Raw genomic sequence first — 21,199 nt, 5'->3', positions numbered from 1 at the left:
CGCCTGGCTCTGGACAATCCCGCCCCCGCCCTCAAGCCACGCCCTCGTCCCCGCCGACCGCGGGCATTTATTGTGCGCGCTTTGCCAACGGGACAGCCGGCCGGCCGCTCTCTGGTCGGGCCAATCAGAAGGCCGGAAGGGGCGGGCGCTAAGACACGTGGCTCAACGCGGGCGGGGCGGGGAGGAGAGGCTCGGGGTCAAGGAGCAAACCCGGCACAAGATGGCGGCGGTAGCGGCAGTGGCGGCGCGTAGGAGGCGGTGAGGAGCCCGGAACCCGGGTGCACGCCCGGGACGCCCCCATGTCCCCCAAACCCCATAGCTCTTCTTCCTGTATGCCCTCCTGAGACTCTGTCACCCCTGGCCTCGTGAGCACTCTCTGTCCCTCCGGAGGCGGCCTCAGGCGCTCTCGGTTTTCTCGCTGTAGGTCCGCGCGGCGTTGGGGGCCCTTCTGGGGCTCCCAGCTCCATCCTGGCGTGTCAAGAGGGCCGCAACCGTTCGCTGTCCTTGGCCTTGCCCTCTCTCAGCTGCCCCCTTCCTCCCTTGGCGGCTCGCGACGGTTAACGCTGCCTCCTCCTTCCTGCAGTGCGCGGGGCCATCCGGGCGGGGACGAGACGCGGCCGGGCCTACGGGAACTCAATCCCTTGGCCCTGCGGGCCCCTCAGCAGGGAAGCACCGCGGCCTGCTGTCCCGTCTGCACTACCCTTCTTGCCCTACACCCCCAGGTGTACTCCAGGACCCTGTCCTGCCCTTGTCTTCACGTGGACACCGACTCTGACTTGTTCCGTGTTCACGGTCGCTGGGCTCGGCTGGGACAGGATCCCATAAATTCATGGTCTGCTTGGATGTTGGTGCGCAAATACAGCATGCAATCGAACGGTTTGATCTGCGCTCTCGAGTTTATATTACCGAAAAAACAAAACAAAACAAAAAAACCCTAAACGGTTGGAAACAATCACCAGCGCCACAAAGCGTTTACCTGGACGTAACGGATGTACTGGGGGGGGGGGGGGGGGAGAGGCATGTACTGTCACCAACAGTGAAAAAAAGATTGGACTGTAAACTCTCTGGAAGCCTGTGATCTGAAACAATAAACGGGTGCACCTTACCCTGCGGCTCATTTCTGACTTTGGCTTGTGACCACCTCTTTCTCTGGAGTGTTCAAGTCATCCCTGAGTTCCTAGGGCCTTCCAACAGGTCACATCCGAAAGATCTTTTATAAGTCGTATCCTCATTGGCACTTCTCCGACCCCATTGTATAGATTGTACAAATGGGACTCCAGGAGGTATTTAACTCACTTTACTTTTGATTACTGCCGCTTTGGCCAGGTAGACGGGGTCAGTGATGCAGGGGACCTGCTGCAGTCACTCCTTAGGACCTGGGCCACAAGTCTTGCTGTTGAGTTTTCTGGTAGCATTTCTTCTGCTTGTTTTGCTACTAATTATTCCTGCTTGGTCTATCAAAAGATAGTGCCTGGTGTTTTCCTCACTTTTCTGTGTGGCCTGGCTGGCTTGCACATTCTTCTGGAACTGCAGGGCTTACCCTGTTCTGCCCTCTCCTTTCTGGTGATTTTCCTTACCTTTAGCTTTCAAGCAGATACTGAGGCTAATGCTGGATACAACGTATATAGTCTTTAGTTACCTTGTTAGCAGTTTGCAAAGTTTTAAGACTTAAAAGAAGCCTGCTATTGTTTTCTCTTCCTATTTGGAACACTTAAGAGTGTGCTCCTGGACAACCCACATCAAGTTGCTGGGAAAGCATGTTTAAAATGCAGATTCCTGGGGTTCAGGAATCTACATTTAATAAACACTGCAGGTAATTCTTAACAGATAAATAAAGTTTGAGAACCTCTGTTTAGGATTTACCCAGAATGGATGAATGTATCTTTCATACTAACTTGTCTAAATAATTGGATTAGTCCCTTGTCTGTCATTTGCTTTTTTTTTTTTTTTTCCTTGTCTGTCATTTGATAGCACACTGGGGAAGTGACTTTCCAGTAACCCTGGGGTAATGGTCCTCAGTGAGGCAGACCCTGCTGGTATAGGTAGTGTGCCATATTGTGTGTCATGAAGTACATGGGCCTGGAGTCAGGCAGAGCTGAGTTCAATCTCAGTTTCACTCCTCATTAGCAATTCAGTTTTGGATGGATTCTTAGCCTTTTATGCTTCAGTTTTCCCATCTGGGAAAAACCCCAACCTTACATTCACCAAGAAAACAACAAAAGAAATGAAAAAGAGGTAGTGTGTATAAAGAAGTGGTTTTGAATGATGATTGCCCATTAGTGTTGTTTGAGAAGATTTTAAAAACTCTGATGCCCAGGCCCCACTTTGGGCCAATTAGATTAGAATCTGTGGAGGTGAGATTGGCACTTTTCAGAACTGCGAGCAGGGTTGGAAACTAGGGATATAGGCAGGTAGTGGGGCCCGTGGGGGCATGTTAGGGTTCAATACATGTAGCTGTTATTCTTGTTAGGCTTAGGTAGTGATAGTGGTGACTTACTTTGGACATCTAGGAGTGGAAATCAGAGGAACAGGATGCCTACGGTGCTAGGGATGTTGGGACTCTAGGTATTGTGACAACAGGCTACCTGAGGGTACATCTTTAACTTTTCTACTGTACCTCCACTTAATGCCTTGCGTGGAAAGGCATGGCTTGCTTTGTTTCTCTGTTCCTCACTTGGTACCACCACTTCCCCTGGGACTGGCTGTTACTGCTCCTTTCCTCTGAGTAGCTGATGTAACCAGAGTCAATACCAGGGCCTCTGAAGGCCAACCATCCTTTGTCCATTTCCTTTGCCTTTTGAAGGCAAGATGCGAGAATCCTCTCCTCAGGCCAGACACTTTATCCCATGTCCATTCTGCCTTCTCTTCTATTTAACCAGACTCTTTCTCCCCTTTTAGGGTTGTGGTGGAAAGGGGCCTTTCCCCTCTGAAGGTGGGGCCTTTTCTCACCTCTGTGCTGATGGTTCCCTCTTTGTCTTTTTTCCTCCTTAGATCTGGGACAGGTTTGGTATTCACTTGTTTAGGAGTCTTCCTGGGAGTTACCCTTGCTGTGGATAGAAGCAACTTTAAGACCTGTGAAGAGAGTTCCTTCTGCAAGTATGATATTTCTTGGAGAGTGGGGTGGAAGATAGAGTAATGTGGGAGGTGCTATGGCATATGGGGGGTAACCTGGGGACACTGCAGGTGGTAGAGGGATCTAAGAACATTGAAGAACCTTTCTACCTTCCCATTTCACTTGGCAGGAGGCAACGAAGCTTACGGCCAGGCCTCTCTCCGTACCGAGCCTTGCTGGACTCTCTGCAGCTTGGTCCTGATGCCCTCACAGTCCATCTGATCAATGAGATCACCAAGGTCAGAGGAGAAAAGGAGGAGGCCAGTGGCAGTGGGGAAATGGCTAAGGGGTAATTCGGCAAAGGTGAACCTATAACCAACATCCTATCCCAGCCATCTAGGGATTTTATGAGGAATTCAGATCTCAGGTCCCTTAGGTAAAGGACTAGAAGCAAGAGAGCTCTAAAGAGGGAGTGGGTTCAGAGGGCTTTCCATGGTGTAGCCCTGTCCCTTCTCCAGATCTAAATCTCTGCCTCCACAGGTAGTGCTGGTGCTGGAGCTCCAGGGGCTTCAAAAGAACATGACTCGCATCAGGATTGATGAACTGGAGCCCCGGCGGCCCCGATACCGGGTGCCAGATGTGTTGGTGGCTGATCCCCCAACGTCTCGGTAAGTTATTCCTGAGAAATATACCCATTTCCACAGTCCTTTTCTCCTTCCCAGTGAACCTTTATCTATTTATTTAAATATTTTATTTAGAGCAGCCCGGGTGGCTCAGCAGTTTAGTGCCACCTTCTGACCAGGGCGTGATCCTGGAGACCTGGGATCCAGTCTCATGTTGGGCTCCCTGCATGGAGCCTGCTTCTCCCTCTTTCTGTGTTTCTGCCTCTCTCTGTGTGTCTCTCATGAATAAATAAATAAAGTTTAAAAAAATTCTAAAAAATCTTACTTTAAAATGTTAAGGTATAATTTGTCTGGAGTTGATACAAGTAACTGGTATGAGGTAGGAATTTGGTACCATTTTATTCCTACTCGGGAAATCTATTTTTCTGACTTCACTATTGAATAATCATCCTTTCCTCACCAAAATGCCGTGCTACCTCTGTTAACATTTTAAAGTTCTAAGTATGCTTGGGTCAGCTGCCAGGCTCTTCTTAGGTTCCTTTGGTCAATCTGTCTCCCCTGGCACTGTCCCCACACTACCTATAGCTCTTAGCAGCCCCCTCTTCTGGAGAGTCCTCACTAGTCTTGGCCTGTTGTGCTTCTTTGTATCCCTTTTAATCTCTTTTCCAGGCTTTCTGTCTCTGGCCGTGATGACAACAGTGTGGAGCTCACGGTGGCTGAGGGACCCTATAAAATCATCTTGACGGCACAGCCATTCCGCCTGGACCTACTAGAGGACCGCAGTCTTCTGCTCAGTGTCAATGCCCGAGGACTCTTGGATTTTGAGCACCAGAGGGCCCCCAGGGTCCCGTGAGTATGGGAGTTGGGATTGGAATGGACGTAGTGTGCAAGAGCCTGGGGATGTGGTGGATTTCACACTGGGTCCCTGGGAGGAGACAGGGTGGCAGGACCACCAGACCAGGTAGGGGCTGGGGGCTGGGAGAAGCTGTTCTCAGGGAAGGTAGGAAACAGACCCAGTCTCGGTTTTCTCCGTTTCCTGTACAGACCAGGAGGCAAGTCACTTTTGTCCCTGAGCTGTACCCTGGGCACCTCCTCTGGGAGGCCTGCCTGGGTCTGCCTTTCCCTTTTCCCCTTCTCACACCATCACATTTCCCAGGTTTATTTTCTTCCTTTTTTTTTTTTTTTTTTTTTGGTTTCCTATCCCCCTACCCCCCCATCTCTGGAAGTTTGTCGACTGAAACTCACTTTTATGTTTCTGTGTTTGTGTTGGTTTTGTGCCTCCTTTTCCCCTTCCCTACCCATCTCCTCCTGCCCCAGTTTCTCGGATAAAGTTAGTCTCACGCTCGGTAGCATTTGGGATAAGATCAAGAACCTTTTCTCTAGGTAAATCCATGGCCACTGGTACTGTATCTGTTCCTCTGCCCTTACCCACCCTTCACTCTGGCCCCCAGGGGAAGGTGTCCCAGACCTTCCCATGCCCTGCCCTTCACTCACCCTTCTTTCCCCAGATATGTGGTATCTGGTCCCTGTTCCCTGTTTCCCTGGCTGGGAGCCCTCTGGGAGAAGGAAGATGACATGCTGGAAGTCCTTGAGGAATGTAGGGAGCTTCTTGCTTTGCCAAGGGGGTGGAGAGATACTGCCTAATGCTGGGGTTTCTGGCTCTCAGCTGGGGTGCCCTGAGGCTCTAGATAGAACTGCTTGACAGCTGTCCTTGAAAGCATTCTTTGGCAGAATCTCGTTTGAGTCCCTGCATATATCTGTAGAGGCTTGACCATAGTATGACCCACTTGCTTTGTAAAGCCTTGGTGTCAGGCCAAGAGGCTAAGGCCCAGTGGAAGTAGTTGGGGCCAGAGTCTCTCGGAAGCAGCAGAGCCAGCACTGACATTCCCAGTCCAGGCACTTGAACCATCCTGCCTGTCTGTTCTGGAAGGCAGGCAGAGGCTGATGATGTAGCACCTGTGTGTGGAAGGCATCTCCTGGTAGCATTTACTCGTTTCCCTTTCTCATTTCTCTCCCCGTCTTTTGCACATTAATCCGTTCACTGGGGTCCCTTGCCAAGCTTTAACGTTCAGTCCCTTCCTCCAATGCCTTCGTTCCTTTGGACCCTTGGCTCTCTATTCCCTTACCCCTCCTTCCACTAGCCCCTCGTCCCTGCCCCCTCTGGATTGGAGCAGACAGCTCTCCTACCTTCCAGGCAAGGATCAAAAGACCCAGCTGAGGGCGGTGGGGCCCAGCCCGAGGAAGCACCTGGGGATGGTGACAAGGCAAGTTGGTGGACTGGGTGGCTGGGCACAGGGTTGGCTGGAAGGTTGGAGGGGAAGGGCCCACAGGAAACTTGAGCTCAGTGTCCCCATTGGGGACGGGATTTAGAAAAGGGTCGGGGAAGAGAGAGCTAGTATGTAATTGGAGGTGGTCTGCTTTCCTCCTCACAGCCAGAGGAGACCCAGGGGAAGGCAGAGAAAGATGAGCCAGGAGCCTGGGAGGAGACATTCAAAACTCACTCTGACAGCAAGCCATATGGTGAGGGACTGGGAGAGCCTTGGGCAGGGATGCAGGGACTCTTTGTCAAACAGAAGCTCTGGAGCCCATCTTTTGTTTTCTTGACAGGCCCCACATCTGTGGGTTTGGACTTCTCTCTGCCAGGCATGGAGCATGTGTATGGGATCCCTGAGCATGCAGACAACCTGAGGCTAAAGGTCACTGAGTGAGTCCCATGGTGACATCAAGATATGGGGGGAAAGATGGGTTGGACATTAGGGCTGTGGGGTGGTGGTGTGTAGTTTGGATACTTCAGACAAGCATGGATCACTTCCTGTGGCCAGATCCCCTTTGGGGATCAAAAAATTCTCCTTTGGGAAAGGGCAGGGGGCCACTTCTTATCACTCACCTGTATCTGTGGGGTGGAGGTTGTGAGTGCCATAGCCTAGGGCCAGTCTGTCTGTCTGCCTGCAGGGGTGGGGAGCCGTATCGCCTCTACAATTTGGATGTATTCCAGTACGAGCTATACAATCCCATGGCCCTGTATGGGTCTGTGCCTGTGCTCTTGGCACACAGCCCTCATCGAGACCTGGGCATCTTCTGGCTCAATGCTGCAGAGACCTGGGTTGACATATCTTCCAACACTGCAGGGAAGGTGAGCAAGCAGGTGGAGAACAGTACGAGAGTACGTCTTCAGGCCTGAGACAAATGGGTGTGCTAGGGGCATTTACTTTGAAGAAGCTGGTTGGAGGCTCACAGGGATACCTGTTTAGGGACTGGGTGGGAAAAGGAGTCCTGAGCCTTGAGAGCAGCATTTGAGTTCCCTGGTCATTCCCAGAAAACACACATTCATGGAGAAAGTATTGCTCTTTCTACATTTATTGTCAGTACACTTGTTATTGATCAAACGTCTAAGTGCTCGGGATATGTTGTTCATTGAGGTAGGAAACGTTCTCATTCTCAGGGTGGAAGACAGATGTTACATAGGTAAGAAGGCAGGACAAATTCTGTGGTGGGAAGCGTTGAGAAAGAGATGTGGTCACAGGGTAGGGGATGGAGACAGTGCTGTTTTAGATGGTGTGGTCCAGAAAAGCCTTCTTGAAGGGGTGATATCTAACCTTAGCCCAGACTGACTCCTTAGGACCCAGCGGTGTGAGGACTCTGAGGAGAGCGTTGCTGCTTTGTCTCTGGGTCAGGGAAGAAGAGGGTGGGTGTTGGACCTGTGTCTCTGGTCCTCTGTAGACCCTATTTGGGAAGATGCTAGACTACCTACAAGGCTCCGGGGAGACCCCACAGACTGATGTCCGCTGGATGTCAGAGAGTGGCATCATTGATGTATTCCTGCTGCTTGGCCCCTCTGTCTCTGATGTGTTCCAGCAGTATGCCAGTCTCACAGGTATGTGCATCCCCTTGCTGCTAGCCAGCAGCCTCCTTCACTGGCCCTGTCTTCTTGAGAGGGAGGACTGTATTTTCAAAGTCTTGTGCCTCAGCCTGCTTCCCAGCCCTGGACTCTTCACTCACTGTCTAGTCGACTTGTCTTCCTCAATTTCTGGGTGTTCCCAGTGGCCCTGGGTTGGGCCTGACCCCATTGTGACCCCCGTGCCTGCAGGGACCCAGGCATTGCCCCCGCTCTTCTCCCTCGGCTACCACCAGAGCCGCTGGAACTACCGGGATGAGGCTGATGTGCTGGAAGTTGATCAGGGCTTCGATGATCATAACCTGCCCTGTGATGTCATCTGGCTGGACATCGAGCATGCTGATGGCAAGCGGTACTTCACCTGGGACCCCAGCCGTTTCCCCCAACCCCTTACCATGCTCCAACACTTGGCCTCCAAGAGACGGAAGGTAAGAGGACTGCGGCCATACTCAGTCTGCTCTGGCACGACAGGCCCGGAGAGATCTGACCACCGCATTCCTTGCCTGCAGTTGGTGACCATCGTGGACCCCCACATCAAGGTGGATTCTGGCTACCGCGTGCACGAAGAGTTACAGAGCCGGGGTCTGTATGTTAAAACCCGGGATGGCTCTGACTACGAAGGCTGGTGCTGGCCAGGTAAGGGGCCCCAGAATTGAGGGAGAGGCTGTTGTGAGGCCAGGGAGATAGGATGGTAGCCATTTTGCTCCTTGGAGGTTGACAGCCACCCTGAACTTGTCCTAGGCGCCGCTGGTTACCCCGACTTTACCAATCCCACGATGAGGGCCTGGTGGGCTAACATGTTCAGCTTTGATAATTATGAGGTATGGAGCCCCTCTCCTACCTGCATCTGTCTTTCCCACCTGGCCTCCCAGACTCCATCGTTCTATGTCAGTCAGCCCTGCTGTGGTCAGTTGCCTGTATTTTTTTTTTTTTTTTAAGATTTATTTATTTACGGGGTGGGGAGAGCAGGCTTGGGGGAGTGGGATGAAGGGAGGGGCCAAGAGAGACAGACAGACAGGGGAGAAATTCCAACTCTCCACTGAGAGTGGAGCCTGACACAGGACTTGATCCCACCCCTGAGAGCATGACCTGAGCTGATATCAAGGGTCGGTGCTTAACTGACTGAGCTGCTCAGGCGCCCCTGGCCACCTGTATTTATCAGGAGGTCTTCATGATCCTGGGAAGACCCTGAGAGATGCTTCTTTTGGATTCCTAGGAGTTCTCTACTCTTACCATTTGTCTTCCTCCCTTCTGTCCTTCTGTCCCCATTTTCTGCCTTGTCTACTTAGGGCTCAGCTCCCAACCTCTATGTCTGGAATGACATGAACGAACCGTCTGTGTTCAATGGTCCTGAGGTTACCATGCTCAAGGATGCCCAACACTATGGGAGCTGGGAGCACCGAGATGTACATAACATCTACGGCTTCTATGTGGTAAGAGGTTGAGCAAGGAGAACCTGAGGGCTAGGGAATGTGCACGTGACGATGGCAGGCTTCTGCTCCTCACCACCCCTCTTCTCCTGTCCCCATTCAGCACATGGCAACGGCTGATGGGCTGGTGCTGCGCTCTGGGGGCTTAGAGCGCCCCTTTGTCCTGAGCAGGGCTTTCTTCGCTGGCTCCCAACGCTTTGGTAAGATTTGGAGAAAAGAGCTGTAGCAGAGTGTGAAGGCCAGATGGGAAGAGTGGTGCACCAAGGCCTGCTTCTCTTAAGAAGTCTGTCCACGCAGCTGTCCCCTGAGAGCAGTATGCTGCATCCCCCCTCACCCCCACCCACACACTTTAAGAGGAGCCAGGGACTTGCGGGGGGTCCTGTCCCCTTTCAAGTGTTGTACATTCTGCCATCTTGGGCAGGACCCTAGGGGCCCTAGAAGAGATGTGGCGGGTCAGAGGAGTCAGCTGCCCCTTTGCTGTTGGCAAACTCCATCTCCCTCTTTTTCTTAGGAGCTGTGTGGACAGGGGACAACACTGCTGAATGGGACCATTTGAAGATCTCTATCCCTATGTGTCTCAGCCTGGGGCTGGTGGGACTTTCCTTCTGTGGGGGTGAGAGGGGGAGGAATTTGGGGTCTTGGTTTGGTGGGAGAGGAACAAGGCCGAGGGCACAGGACCCAGGCATGAACAGAGAGAGCCGAGAGTCTAGGGTGGGGTGTGGAGGAGCTACTTAGGCAGATGCCCTCCTTTACCCTCTTTTCCAACCTGTTTCCTCCCTCCCCTCTCCCAGCGGACGTGGGCGGTTTCTTCAAAAATCCAGAGCCAGAACTGCTTGTGCGCTGGTACCAGATGGGTGCCTACCAGCCATTCTTCCGGGCACATGCACACTTGGACACTGGGCGGCGAGAGCCCTGGCTCTTACCAACTCAGTACCATGACATAATCCGAGATGCCTTGGGCCAGCGATACTCCTTGCTGCCCTTCTGGTACACCCTCTTCTATCAGGCCCATCGTGAAGGCATTCCTGTCATGAGGTGAGGCATTCAGTTGGGTCTGTGTAGAGTGAGCTGAGGGGCTGAGGGATGTGGGGACTGGGCTCCATTTTGGGCCTCTTTGCCACTCACCAGGGCCTTGTAAAGGGGGAAATTCTGGTTTTGAACTCAAGAGTAAGAGCCTAAATGGGGATGAGGAGCAGTCAACATTACTGGCAGGCATTGTTCCTTACTATCCCCAGAGCCTGAAACAGGGTAGACAAGTATCTTTCTTTCCTTGGAAGCAAGACAGACATGTACACAAATATGCAAATAAGAAAATTGCCTACAGTAATAATCTCTTTTTAAAAAAATAGAACAGGGTAATGGAATTTGGTTCTACAAACCGCTGAGCCACCTGGGCTGCCCTACAAATGGCCTTTTCAAGAAGAAAGATGCGTGAGTAGCACCTGGGTGGCTCAGTTGGTTAAGCATCCAACTCTTTTTTTTTTTTAATATTTTATTTATTTATTCATGATAGTCACACACACACAGAGAGAGAGAAGCAGAGACACAGGCAGAGGGAGAAGCAGGCTCCATGCAGGGAGCCGGACATGGGATTTGATCCCGCGTCTCCAGGATCGCGCACGGGCCAAAGGCAGGCGCTAAACTGCTGCGCCACCCAGGGATCCCTTTTTTTTTTTTTTTTAAAGATTTTATTTATTCATGAGAGAGAGAGAGAGGGAGGCAGACACAGGCAGAGAGAGGAAGCAGGCTTTATGCAGGATACCTGATGTAGGACTCGATCCCGGGACTCCAGAATCATGCCCTGGGCCAAAGACTGACGCCAAACCGCTGAGCCACCCAGGGATCCCTGAAGCATCCAACTCTTTTTTTTTTTTTTAATATTTTATTTATTTATTTATTCATGAGAGACACAAGAGAGAGAGGCAGAGGCAGAGACACAGTCAGAGGGGGGAAGCAGGCCCCCTGCAGGGAGCCCAGTGTGGGACTCGATCCCGGGACTCCAGGATCATGCCCTGGGCCAAAGGCAGGCACTAAACTGCTGAGCCACACAGGCGTCCCAGCATCCAACTCTTGATCTCAGCTCAGGTCTTGGTCACAGGGTCGTGAGTTCAAGCATTGGGCTCTATGCTGGGTGTGGGGCTTACTTAAAAGAAGAAAGGGGGATCCCTGGTGGCTCAGCGGTTTAGCGCCTGCCTTTGGCCCAGGGCGTGATCCTGGAGTCCTGGGATTGAGCCCCACATTGGGCTCCCTGCATGGAGCCTGTTTCTCCCTCTGCCTCTCTCTCTCTCTCTCTCTCTCTCTCTCTTGTGAATAAATAAATAAAATTTAAAAAAAAAAGAGGGCATGTGAGATGAGGCCTAATGAGGAAGATGGACTTTTGTGATCTAGAGGAAATAATGTTTCTAGCATAGGAGATAGCAAGTGCACTTGCTAGATAGCTAGTGCACTCTAGACCTTCTCAAGTAGAATTGAGGGCAGCTCCAGTGGCTTAGCGGTTTGGTGCCACCTTCGGCCCGGGACATGATCCTGGAGACCTGGGATCCAGTCCCACGTCGTCTGGCTCCCTGCATGGAGCCTACTTCTCCCACTGCCTCTCTCTCTCTCTCTCTAATAATTAAATAAAGTCTTTGAAAGAAAAAAAAAAAAAAAACACAAAACACTATTCCATTCAATTCCCTTAAAAAAAAAAAGTGGCATTGAGTTTATTGTGTTCCAGGAATAGAAAATAGAAAGATAGCTAGTGCACTCTAGACGTTGTAAAGTGGAATTGAGGGCAGCTCCGGTGGCTTAGCGGTTTGGTGCCACCTTCAGCCCGGGGCCTGATCCTGGAGACCCGGGATCGAGTCCTGAGTCGCACTCCCTGCATGGGGCCTACTTCTCCCTCTGCCTCTGCCTGTCTCTCTCTCTCTCTCTCTGTGTGTGTGTGTGTGTCTCTCTCATGAATAAATGAATAAAATTTAAAAACAAAAAGAAAGAAAAACCAATGTGTCTTGGGGGTAAAGAACCAGAGGGAGGGGTAGGAGATGATGTAGGAAAATCCGACCTGATCTAGGGCAATGAAATGGCCCCTGGAAAGTTGGCATGTCAGATAGTTTCAGGAGGAGGTAGGGAAGGAGGAGGAGGTGCGTTAGGAAGTTCAATGATTAGACCAAGGGTAGGTTGCATAGCTGTGGCCTACAGCATGATTGATCTGTCTGGCTGCAAGTTTCTGGCTTGGACCCCTGTGCTGTGTTTAACTCCAGTTCGTGGGATAGCATCTTTGACCTCTGCCAAAGAGGTCTTCCTTTCTTGTCTTGCTTCCTTCTTAGGCCCCTGTGGGTACATTATCCTCAGGATGTGACCACCTTCAGTATAGATGATCAGTTCCTGCTTGGTGAGAAATGGAGGCGACAGTTGGGGGTGGGTTGGGATATAGGGTTGAGAAGAAGTAAGCACCTGTGGGAGAGATGTCTGTGGATGCCCAGAGGGGGAGGAGTGAGTGAGACCGCTGGCACAAGGTGGCAGGTGCTTTGGTGCTCCGTGTCTGAGAACTGATCCCCTCAATTCACAGTTGATTCTCGTTTGTTTTAGGCGATGCATTACTGGTTCACCCTGTATCAGACTCCGGGGCTCATGGCGTGCAGGTTTATCTGCCTGGCCAAGGGGAGGTGAGTTAAGGAAAAAAGGGAAAGGGTGTGTGTGATGGGGAAAGTGGTGAAGGCTGAAGAGGATGAATAGGATGGGCAATGACCTAATCTGTCTCCTGCCACCCACAGGTGTGGTATGACAGTCAGAGTTACCAGAAGCATTATGGTCCCCAGACCCTGTACCTGCCTGTAATCCTAAGCAGTGTGAGTATGCCTGGCCCAGCTGTTAGCTCTATCTGCCTGTAAGTCTCCAGAAGGAGAGAGTGTGTGCTTTGAGGTCCGGAACCTAAGTGGGCACAGATGGGCAAGAGCAAAAAATGCTGCCAGGCTATGCAACCTGCCCTTGGTCTAATCATCAGGACAATGGGGCAACTTCATCCCATCACTGCTCTTGCCCTAGATCCCGGTGTTCCAGCGTGGAGGGACAATTATCCCTCGATGGATGCGTGTGCGGCGCTCCTCTGACTGTATGAAGGATGACCCCATCACTCTGTTTGTTGCTCTCAGCCCCCAGGTGAGCCACATGAGCGGGGAGCACTCTTAGCCCTTTGCCTGCCTTCCTGGGATTTGGTGCCTGGGGGAGTGCTGCTCGTTCCTTCCTGGGCTCGGGCTCTCATTGTCCCACTTCCTGCTCAGGGTACGGCCCAAGGAGAGCTCTTTCTAGATGATGGGCACACATTCAACTATCAGACTCACCATGAGTTCCTGCTGCGTCGGTTCTCATTCTCTGGCAACACCCTTGTCTCCAGGTAATGAAATTTTTCCTTGGTAGCCTTGGGGATGCTCACAGAGCACTGTGCTCTTTTCTTACATATGACTTCGTTCTGGGGCTCCTCCGTCCTTCTGCTCTGACCTCTTTCTCCCTGGTGGGGATATGTTTTTGTTCCCTCTAGCTCAGCAGACCCCAAAGGCTATTTTGAGACACCAGTCTGGATTGAGCGGGTAGTGATAATAGGGGCTGGAAAGCCAGCAGCTGTGATACTCCAGACAAAAGGTGAGGGGTGAGACTGGCCCCCAGGGTGGGGAGACAGGGGAAGTAGCAGCAGGGTTGGAGACTTGCCTGTAGGAAAGTAGTTGATCTGCCATAGCCTGTTGCTATGGTCATGGAACTCTTTCTTTTTTCTCCACCAGGATCTCCCGAAACCCGCCTGTCCTTCCAGCATGACCCTGAGACCTCTGTGTTGATCCTGCGCAAGCCTGGCGTCAATGTGGCATCCGACTGGAGTATTCATCTGCGATAACCCAAGGGATATTGGGGGGTGGGAGGGGTGCAGTGGTGATGAGAGTTCCTCTTCCTTCTGCCTTGGAGTTTGACCTTCCCCAGACTTCACCTTTCTTATCTGAAGACTCAGATTCTTCCAACATCTGGCAGGATGAGAAGCTGTCCCTGGGCTCTGAATTGCTTCCTGTGACTTCCTGACCTTGGCCACCCCGCTGACACCAAGTCTCCTTTCACCCCCCAACACTCTGTTGCTCTAACTGGAGCACAGTCACCCGTGAAGACCAGGGACCATGAGGCCCTTGCTTTCCCTTCTCTTTCCTTTCTTTTGGGGGCCCTGAATCTCCTCTAAACGCTCTTCAATCATACCTCTTGTGTGTTGATGCCGTTTCTTGGAAGATGAGGGCAATGAGCTTTAGGGCTCCTTTTCTCCTTCCCCACCAAACTGCTCTCTCTCCTTTTATTTCTTTCACCTAATTCTTCTCTGTCAGCCCTCCCCTTTATATGCCCCACTGATAACACTGGGACCACCCCTTATCTGAAAGGGGATGAATGGATCAAAGGAGTGAGGTTGCTGAAGAACATCCTTTTCCCTGCCATCCCAACCTTTTTTCTTCCTGATTGCTTCTAGAGTTGCTGCAGTTCTGACAGGGGCAGTTCTATCTCCCCTGTCCCTTGGGGGAAAGAAGTTTTCCACTCTTCCTGAAGAGGGTATCAGCATTAAACTTCTTTTGCCCTCTTTTTGTCCCTTTTGGGGGCATTTAAGATGGAGAAATCTGTTTTGGTTTCATCGAATCACGATCACCTGTATTTATTGCTGGGAGAAGGCTGAGGGTGGGGGGAGATGATCATGTGTGCCCAGGGTTGGTGGGAAGCTCTGGGTGAGGGGTGGGGGAAGACTGACTGGGGACAAGGGGGAATATTTGTGGCAATTTTTTTTACTTCCTCTTGGCCCCCAGCTGTGACAGGTTTTGATAAAAGGAGAAACAATAAAGAGATAAACCATAAATAACTGTTGGTGTCCGGATTCTAGTTCTGGCCTGAACCACAGACCCTTAGAAGGCTGAGGGCCTGACATTTTCATCTAGCTTCAGCATAAACCTCATTAGATCTGCAAAATGAGTGAGTACGTCTTCCTCAACTTGCTAGATGCCAATATTTTCATAGAGGAGTCCAGCAAGGCCATCAGATTTTAGGAGGCTTAGTTAACAGTGGTGACCGGAGCTGATGGGGTCCGTCTTGAATAGAAACAGCTTTATAGTCAGATGTTCTCATGAAAAAGGCTGCTTCTCTTTGGCATCACTTTTTAAAATTCCCCATTGTTTCAGTGACAGGAAGTAGATCACTCCCATTTTGATTTTTTTTTAAATTTTTTTTTTTTTTTTTTTTTTTTAGGATAGTCACACAGAGAGAGAGAGAGACAGAGACATAGGCAGAGGGAGAAGCAGGCTCCATGCACCGGGAGCCCGACGTGGGATTCAATCCTGGGTCTCCAGGATCGCGCCCTGGGCCAAAGGCAGGCGCTAAACCGCTGCGCCACCCAGGGATCCCATCACTCCCATTTTGTAAAGTGACTTATCAGTCTTGAGAGATTATTTTATAAGAAACGAGTTTTTTTTTTTTTTGTTTTTTTTTTTTTTGGTTTTTTTTTGGGGGAAAATGCTCAGGAAGGCTTGTACCTGAGTAGTTAGGGAATGTGCCCATGGAATTCTTAGCTCAAGAAATATTTCCAGTTAGTTTGCTGGGACATAGTGCACTCCCTTGGCACCCCACTCCCTACCTCCTATTATCATCCGTTTAAGAAACGAGGGGCAGGGGCAGCCGGGGTGGCTCAGCGGTTTAGCGCCGCTTTCAGCCCAGGGCCAGATCCTGGAGATCTGGGATCGAGTCCCACGTCGGGCTTCCTGCATGGGGCCTGCTTCTCCCTCTGCCTGTGTCTCTGCCTCTCTCTCTCTCCCTCTGTCATGAATAAATAAATAAAATCTTAAAAAAAAGGGGGGAGGCAGGAGAGAGGGGCAGGAGGTGTACTGGTTTTGGAGACAGGTACCTAGAAGGCACACAGAAAACTCCATAGTGGCGGTTTCATGTTTTTGTGGACCTTGGTTACTTGTCCGTAAAATGGGGACAATACCACCTGTCTCAGGACTAGAGTGAGGAATGAGTGAGGGACGCCCAGAGCACAGGCCGGGCACAGAGAAGTCCCAGATTTCATTCATTCATGAAACAAGCATTTGTAGCCATGACGTCCCGTGGCCGACGGATGAATGAATGAAAATGAGGAAACTGGGATCCCCGGGTGGCTCAGCGGTTTAGCACCTGCCTCCGGCCCAGGGCGTGATCCCGGAGTTCCGGGATCGATTTCCGCGTCAGGCTCCCGGCATGAAGCCTGCTTCTCCCTCTGCCTGTCTCTGTCCCTCTCTCTGTGTGTGTCTATGATGAATAAATAAATAATTAAAAAAAAAATGAAATCTGGGTACTGGGACTGGAGACTAAGGGAAAGGTCTCAAAGTCACTCCCACCAGGCGACTGACCGCCCGCCACGCGAGCACGCCACACCGGATGTGACGTCACCGACTCCCGTGGTTCCCAGAACTAGGCGGAGGGACCGGAAATTAACCCGGGGGGCGGGGTGCAGACTGACCGGAAGTGGGCCCGGGCGGGCGCCGCCGGCCCCAGCTCACCGGAGCTGGTGAAGAGGAGCGAGAGGAAGGCGGGACGCGGGGCGGGGCCGCTGCAGGGGCGGGGTCTGCAGGCCGGCGGATGGGGGGCGGGGACCCCCCCTTGGTTCCCCCCGGACCCCGCCTGCTCCGGCGCCGGCGGCCGCACGGCCATGAAGCTGAAGCTGAAGAACGTGTTTCTCGCCTATTTCCTGGTGTCGATCGCAGGCCTCCTCTACGCGCTGGTGCAGCTCGGTGAGCGGGGCGGGGCGGGGGTGCGGCGGACCCGCCTGAGGGCGCCCGCCGCCGCGCAGCCCGCCCTGGGGATGAAGCTCCGCGCAGGCACCCTGCAGCCCGCTCGGCCCTCCGACAGCCCTCTGCCGCCGCCGGGCGCTCTGCTCTCTGTAGGACGCGCCGCGGCCTCCCGCCGCACCTCGGATGAATTGCGGACTCCTTTCCAGAGTCCGCAAGGCCCCGCATGATCCTGTGGCCATCCGCCTTGGCAATCCCCTTACCTTCCCCACTCGCTCGCTCTGCTCCGGCCGCTCTCTCAGGCGCTTAACCTGCACCTTCTGGCTGCAGTGCTTTTCTCCCATTTCTTTCCTGGTCGCCTCTTTCTCATCCTTGAGGTCTCAGCTCAAATGTCACCGCCTCAGAGAGTCCTTCCCCGACCACTTTAGCTAGAATAACTGCTTTTTCTGGATTCTCTTTTATACTCTATCTTATACGTCTCCTTCGTGGCCCTTATCACAGTTCGTGACAATTTTACTAATTTGTTTCTTTGCTCAGTGCCTGCCTCCTCCACTAAACTGAAAGCTCCATGAAGGCAGGGACCATGTCTGCTTTCCTCCCTGCTGTATCCGCAGCACCTAAGGCTGTGCCTCCCACGAGGAGCATTCAATAAATATTTATCCAATAATGGAATCAATGAATTTTATGAGTCTTTGGTCACACAGCCACGGAACAGATTGAACTTGCCTCTTACGCAGACGGCTTAGGGCTTGATCTTCAGGTATTTAAAAGACTGCCCTGTTTCAGGAGATTTAGTTGTTCTTTACATCTCTAGAAGGCAGCAACATGAGGATCAGCAAGTAGAAGGGTTGGAGGCAGATGATCAGCTCAATATCCAAATGAAAGCTGTAACAGATGGACTTGACTGTGGTTGGAGAGGGCTGCTGATTGAGACCATGAGCCCCCCCCCACCCCCAAGGCGTGGAAGAGGCTGTTGGGGAAGTTGTCAGGAGATTTCCCCCTACACTGGCTAGGAGTTGAATGAGAACGTTCTGCCCCTTTGGGATGCTCAACATGCTGTGGTTCTCTGCCCCCATCCCTGCTTCCTGGGACCAGGTCAGCCATGTGACTGCCTCCCTCCCCTGCGCGCAGCAGCAGAGCAGCTTCGGCAGAAGGATCTGAGGATTTCCCAGCTGCAAGCTGATCTCCGTCGCCCACCCCCTGCCCCTGCCCAGCCCCCTGAACCTGAGGCCCTGCCTACTATCTATGTTGTTACCCCCACCTATGCCAGGTATGGGGTCTGGTGTACCCAAGAGGCCTGCCAGGGCCAGGATGTTGGTGTTGATGGAGTTTGGGGAGGCACTGGGCTAGAGGGTGTTCTGTAGGTGAGGGCATGCCAAATGACAGGATAAAGGAACCACATCTTTCCTGAAAGATTTGTGGGGAAATGACTGTTTCTCTAGTGAAACGGGTATGCTATGAAATAGAATACACAGTTCCTAACAAATTTTAAGATAGAATAACAAAGTTTCAAAGAAATGTTGAGCTTACCCATGAATTCACTCTCTCAGGGACCCTTTGGTGAGAAAGTCTGGGGACCACTGGCTAGTTGAAGTAGAAAAGGGCCTGGCCTTACTGTCATACTAGGGTCTAGAAACAGTTACCCCAGCTATGATTTGCAGTATGTTCACTCTCTACCAGCCACTGTGTTAAGTAAGGGCTTTTTTTTTTTTTTTTTTAATTAAAATGTAACTTTATTTTGGTACAAACCCCTGGGGAACCTGGTTTTAGGTTTATAGCTAAAGAGCCTGCCAATACCTCAGGGGAATCAAATGGCTGACCCATGGAAGCACAGGCAGCTCTAGACCCTGTCCCCTTCCACACACGCAGCCCCAACCCCACGGCAGGCAGAGCAATTGAGGGATAAATCTAGAAAAGACTGGGCCACACCTTCCCAGTTTCCTGTCTAACCTTAGATAAATCCTCTCCTGGAGAGGAATGAGGCAAAGGGCTCATCTAAATTTCTCATCCTGGAAACCCAGGAAGAGCACCTGGTATTTTAGAAAGTCGTTAAAATTTGCTCTTTAAGGGGAAGCCTGGGTGGCTCAGCAGTTGGGCGTGTTTGCCTTTGGCTCAGGCCGTGATCCTGGAGTGCTGGGATCGAGTCCCACATTGGGCTCCCTGCATGGAACCTGTTTCTCCCTCTGCCTGTGTTTCTGCCTCTCTCTATGTCTCTCATGAATGAATAAATAAAATCTTAAAAAAATTTTTTGACCTTTAAGACAAAATCGTTGTAAAGTGCTGTTATTCCCATTTTCATAGCCAAGGAAACAGGCTTGGGGAGATCTGACCCATTTCCCTCAGTGTCTCACCTACTAAGTTACAGAGCTGGCATTCAAACCTAGATCTGTCTGATTCCAAAGCCTGTGCCCTTAACTTGTTATAGTCTCCCACAGCCAGAGCCCTGGGGTTGAGGCGGGTGCCAGACATGGGCTGCAGGAGCAGGGCAGGAGAGTGCGGTGTGAAGTTGACAGGCAAGAAGAGGAATTTGGGTATTGGTTGGGCAAATGCTGTGGGGGATACTAGAAGGGGCCCAGGAGCAGCTATGTATACTGGCAGGAGTGAGCAAATGGTCCCGACCCCTTGCCCTCCTCCGTATCTTTTCCCCTGCAGGCTGGTGCAGAAAGCGGAGCTGGTGCGGCTGTCCCAGACACTGAGCCTGGTGCCCCGGCTGCATTGGCTGCTGGTGGAGGATGCTGAGGGCCCCACACCATTGGTCTCAGGGCTGCTGGCTGCCTCGGGCCTCCTCTTCACACACCTGGTGGTCCTCACCCCCAAGGCCCAGCGGCTCAGAGAGGGTGAGCCAGGCTGGGTTCGGCCCCGTGGTGTAGAACAACGCAACAGGGCCCTCGACTGGCTCCGGAGTGGAGGGGGTGCTGTCGGGGGAGAGAAGGACCCCCCGCCAGCCGGCACCCGGGGAGTCGTGTACTTTGCTGATGATGACAACACCTACAGCCGGGAACTCTTTGAGGAGGTGAGCCCTGGGGTGGGGATGGAGAAGGAGGCAGGTGGAGCCAGCTTCACCTGTTCCCTTGGTTACTGGTGTTTCTCTGGAAAGATGTTGTGGGAGGATGGGGAGCAGTGGGGCAGAATGAGCCCATTGGCCCTTCCTGCTACTCCCTTGCCCCTGGGCCACCCTGTCTGTTTCTTTTCTCCTGACCTCTCTTAGATGCGCTGGACCCGTGGTGTCTCAGTGTGGCCCGTGGGGCTGGTGGGCGGCCTGCGATTTGAGGGCCCTCAGGTACAGGATGGCCGGGTTGTGGGCTTCCACACGGCATGGGAGCCCAACAGGCCCTTCCCAGTGGATATGGCAGGATTTGCTGTTGCCCTGTCCTTGCTGTTGGCTAAGCCCAATGCCCAGTTTGATGCTACTGCTCCCCGGGGCCACCTGGAGAGCAGTCTCCTGAGTTACCTTGTGGATCCCAAGGACCTGGAGCCCCGGGCAGCTAACTGCACTCGGGTAAGGGGCTGGAGGTGGGTAGAAACCTGGCTCTGGGATATGGAAGGGTGATGGGGAATGTGGAGGAAGGCTTTGGGGAGGAGGGGAAGAACAGTTGTTTGAACAAGGAAGGACCCTGCAGAGCTCAGACTCAACCTTGCTTACTCCCCTGGAGGGGGAGCTGGGAGCCAGGGAAAGAAATGGTCTCCTGCACTCTGTCACCTGGGTACCCATGTAGCCCAGAGGGGGTAAGGGGAGAAAGCCCTATTTTAGAGGCACTACAGCTCCTGCCCTGCACACTTGAATTTAATGCTATGTGTGTAGAGGCAGCAGTAAGAGAATTCGGGCTATGCTGTGGGCCCCAGTTCTAACTGAAATGCTCCGGCAACAGGTCCTGGTGTGGCATACACGGACAGAGAAGCCCAAGATGAAGCAGGAGGAACAGCTACAGCGGCAGGGCCGAGGCTCAGACCCAGCTGTTGAGGTGTGATGGCGGCCCCCCCACCCCCGCCCCTGACTACCACCTCGTCAGGCACGAAGCTGGGGGACTGGGCCCCTGACCAGTCTGGGTGGCAGATTTCCAAATCCTGACCCCTCAGAGCCAAGGGGTGGCTCCTCTGCCCCTTCAGCCCCAGAGCGTGGCCCAGCTGCTTCTCCTCTCCCCCAGCTTGCCATGTGGCACTGCCCACAGGCTGGGGACAAGCGGCCCTTGTGTTGAGCCAGGTCAGCTCGGTCTGGGGTGGGGCAGAAGGGCAGACACTCAGGAGGGCTGCTAAGCAACTGGGTAACTTATTGGGGCTAGGCATGGGCTGGGGGGCTGGAGGAGCTGGGCTGGACCCTCCCCACCTGAGCATGTGGATCCCATCCCCCCCCCACCTCCAGAATAAAAGATCATGAGCTGGAGGGGCCTCTGGTTTCCTTTGTAACGCACGTCTGGTTCTTGCATTTGATCCTCACCAGAGTCAGG

The 21,199-nt window shown here is 52.5% G+C and overlaps 2 protein-coding genes across 4 annotated transcripts; both read left to right on the top strand.

Annotated features, from left to right (window-relative positions):
- Window positions 1-67: 67 nt before the first annotated feature.
- On the top strand, window positions 68-14,854 carry GANAB (glucosidase II alpha subunit). Of its 2 annotated transcripts, XM_026004678.2 has the most exons (25): window positions 100-258; window positions 2,992-3,096; window positions 3,243-3,351; window positions 3,593-3,720; window positions 4,345-4,524; window positions 4,993-5,058; window positions 5,870-5,939; window positions 6,108-6,195; window positions 6,283-6,379; window positions 6,628-6,808; window positions 7,396-7,549; window positions 7,763-7,998; window positions 8,080-8,206; window positions 8,312-8,391; window positions 8,860-9,003; window positions 9,104-9,200; window positions 9,512-9,613; window positions 9,792-10,035; window positions 12,309-12,373; window positions 12,571-12,647; window positions 12,756-12,830; window positions 13,027-13,140; window positions 13,263-13,375; window positions 13,520-13,620; window positions 13,758-14,854. In XM_026004678.2, exons 1-25 carry the CDS (start codon window positions 221-223, stop codon window positions 13,865-13,867), a joined length of 2,901 nt encoding a protein of 966 aa, XP_025860463.1. In that variant the 5' UTR covers window positions 100-220; the 3' UTR covers window positions 13,868-14,854. The 2 variants fall into 2 exon arrangements, with proteins under 2 accessions (XP_025860464.1, XP_025860463.1); XM_026004679.2 differs by lacking the exon at window positions 4,993-5,058 and having other exon boundaries at window positions 68-258.
- Window positions 14,855-16,476: 1,622 nt separating this feature from the next.
- Window positions 16,477-21,135, top strand: B3GAT3 (beta-1,3-glucuronyltransferase 3). 2 transcript variants are annotated; one of them, XM_026004690.2, is made up of 5 exons: window positions 16,477-16,757; window positions 17,850-18,024; window positions 19,407-19,767; window positions 19,963-20,253; window positions 20,624-21,135. In XM_026004690.2, the coding sequence occupies exons 1-5, from the start codon at window positions 16,676-16,678 to the stop codon at window positions 20,720-20,722; spliced, it is 1,008 nt and encodes a 335-aa protein (XP_025860475.1). In that variant the 5' UTR covers window positions 16,477-16,675; the 3' UTR covers window positions 20,723-21,135. The 2 variants fall into 2 exon arrangements, with proteins under 2 accessions (XP_025860475.1, XP_025860476.1); XM_026004691.2 differs by having other exon boundaries at window positions 19,963-20,267.
- The last annotated feature ends 64 nt before the right edge of the window (window positions 21,136-21,199 follow it).

This window comes from Vulpes vulpes, chromosome 5 (assembly GCF_048418805.1).
Source record: "Vulpes vulpes isolate BD-2025 chromosome 5, VulVul3, whole genome shotgun sequence".
Classification (NCBI taxonomy): domain Eukaryota; kingdom Metazoa; phylum Chordata; class Mammalia; order Carnivora; family Canidae; genus Vulpes; species Vulpes vulpes.
This window is presented reverse-complemented; position numbering and strand designations above follow the sequence as displayed.